Source organism: Siphateles boraxobius, unplaced genomic scaffold, assembly GCF_051911475.1.
Source record: "Siphateles boraxobius isolate OS27281-9 unplaced genomic scaffold, OSU_SipBor_1 7, whole genome shotgun sequence".
In the NCBI taxonomy this organism is placed as follows: Eukaryota; Metazoa; Chordata; class Actinopteri; order Cypriniformes; family Leuciscidae; genus Siphateles; species Siphateles boraxobius.
Genome location: NW_027509197.1, coordinates 16,799,923 through 16,802,201, shown reverse-complemented (window position 1 = coordinate 16,802,201; position 2,279 = coordinate 16,799,923). Strand labels below are relative to the sequence as shown.

Below are 2,279 nucleotides of genomic sequence, written 5' to 3'. Positions count from 1 at the left end.
GAGAGCCGCCAGAGGGCACTCCACATCAGACTATTATCATTCCGTCACAAACTACATCTCCCATAATTCTCTGCCTAGAGTCATCAGCACTCATTGTATCCACCTGTATTTACCTTTTCAATAAAACTGCATTTGGATCCTCATCCTTCGTGTCTCGGATCAGTGCATGACAGATATGAAGATGTTAAATTAACAGACTGAGAATCGCATCTTAAATGCATCTGTGGACAAAGTTTTCATTTGGGGATGTTTAGTCGCCATATACCACAATATATTATATTGCAATACTCAGCATATTGCAAAATATTTAAAAATCGCAATATCTTATTGTGGCTTAAGAACTGTGATAAAATTTTATTGTGGCCTCTGGTGATTCTAATCTTTACTGCCTAGTTGACCAATCAGGTAATAAATTCACAGGCTGCGTTTTCACACACAGCTAAAACTGATTTCACACAGGCTTCTGAGGCAGCATAATGGTCTAATACACTACAACAGAGAGAGCTTTGGAGATAACTTAGGGAATATTTAATTTCTTCAATACAAATTTTTTTTGTTATTTAAATCAAAAGTTAATATATTTGGTCGCTAACATACATTTATACATTTCTCAGATGAAAGTATTTCAGTAAAACTTTACATGTTTATTTTAAGAATGATCGTAACATTACAATTAGATTAGATTTGTTAAGAATCTAATTGCATTCACTATATTAAGGCTAATTCATGAATACACCATACTATTGTTCATTAAATAAACTATTGTTAATGTCTGTTGATAATCCCTTAACATCAATTTATATAACTTAATTTATTCAATTTAATTAAAATATTAATATATGCAGAGATTAACATTAACCTAGATTGACTTAAGTGTTTTACAGATTCACATTCTTTTTGACTAATGTAATTGTTAGAAAATTATGATAATTTGTCCTAACAAAATGTGAACACTATGATCTACATACCAAAATTTAGCTAGAATGGCCTCTATTCCAACTTGCACAGTCAGGAATTGACTAACAATAGGTGCTGTGTAGTCTTTAGTCTTGGTCTAGTATAAAAGCACAGGTGACAGCAGTCAGTCAACAACCAGAATCAGCTTCAGCTTTTCCTTTCCTACTGAGGATCAGACAGCACAACCATGAAGGTAAACCTTGTTCCAGCTGCCATTAACACATATTTTAACTTCTTTTGCATTTTATTTGGTATATTTCACTTTAAATCACTGAATAATTAACTTTGAATTTTCAGGTCACCTTTTTTGAGGACAGGAACTTCCAGGGTCGCTCTTATGACTGTATGGGCGATTGTGCTGACATGCACTCCTACATGAGTCGCTGTCACTCTTGCAGAGTGGAGAGCGGATGCTGGATGATGTTTGATCATCCCAACTACATGGGAAATCAGTATTTCTTTAAAAGGGGCGAGTACGCTGATTACATGTCTATGTTTGGAATGAGCAACTGCATCAGATCCTGCCGTATGATCCCCATGGTGAGCTTCACATTGAAGTATTTGTAATAAAGGAAATATTTGAATTCATATTAATTCAGAAGCAGAAATCAGAGAACTAATTCTAGTTTTTTTGGGGTTAGAGATTTTTTTTTTTTTTTAAGAACACAGGATCCTATAGGAATGGTGATTTGAGACAGACCTAATTCTTGATAGATATTTACTTTTTATGTTAATTCTGCCTGAAAAACTTGAAAATAATGGAATTCTCTTCCACAACAGCACAGGGGATCCTACAGAATGAGGATCTACGAGAGGGAGAACTTCATGGGTCAGATGCACGAGATGATGGATGACTGTGACAACATCATGGACCGTTACCAAATGTCTCACTGCCAGTCCTGTCATGTGATGGACGGCCACTGGCTCATGTATGACCAGCCCCACTACAGAGGCAAGATGTCCTACTTCAGGCCTGGAGAGTACAGGAGCTTCAGCAATATGGGTGGCATGAGATTCATGAGCATGAGGCGTATCATGGACTCTTGGTACTAGCAATCCACTGTGTCTAATAATAAAACTATTTCACGAGAACACTAAACATTGTGTCTTGAAAATCATTATCTCCATGAGCAATGCACAAACAAACAAAGTTCTCATGATACAAAACAAATAAAAAAAAAGCTCCTGGTCAAATGACTAATACTACCCTTTGTTAGAACTGAATGTAGTCATCCGACATAAAAAAAAGTTTATGTGGTTTGGAATACAGAGCAGATCCTCAACAACAACAAAAAGCTAATACCTTCCAAAAAAAAGAGAAA

The 2,279-nt window shown here is 35.7% G+C and overlaps 1 protein-coding gene across 1 annotated transcript; it reads left to right on the top strand.

Annotated features, from left to right (window-relative positions):
- The first annotated feature begins 1,134 nt into the window (after nt 1-1,134).
- On the top strand, nt 1,135-2,010 carry LOC143723808 (gamma-crystallin M2-like). The gene is made up of 3 exons (XM_077216607.1): nt 1,135-1,150; nt 1,255-1,497; nt 1,738-2,010. The coding sequence occupies exons 1-3, from the start codon at nt 1,145-1,147 to the stop codon at nt 2,008-2,010; spliced, it is 522 nt and encodes a 173-aa protein (XP_077072722.1). The 5' UTR covers nt 1,135-1,144.
- The last annotated feature ends 269 nt before the right edge of the window (nt 2,011-2,279 follow it).

Coding starts and splice junctions, on each gene's coding strand:
- LOC143723808 (XM_077216607.1), top strand. Junction 1,498..1,737: donor CCTGCCGTATGATCCCCATG/GTGAGCTTCACA, acceptor CTTCCACAACAG/CACAGGGGATCCTACAGAAT.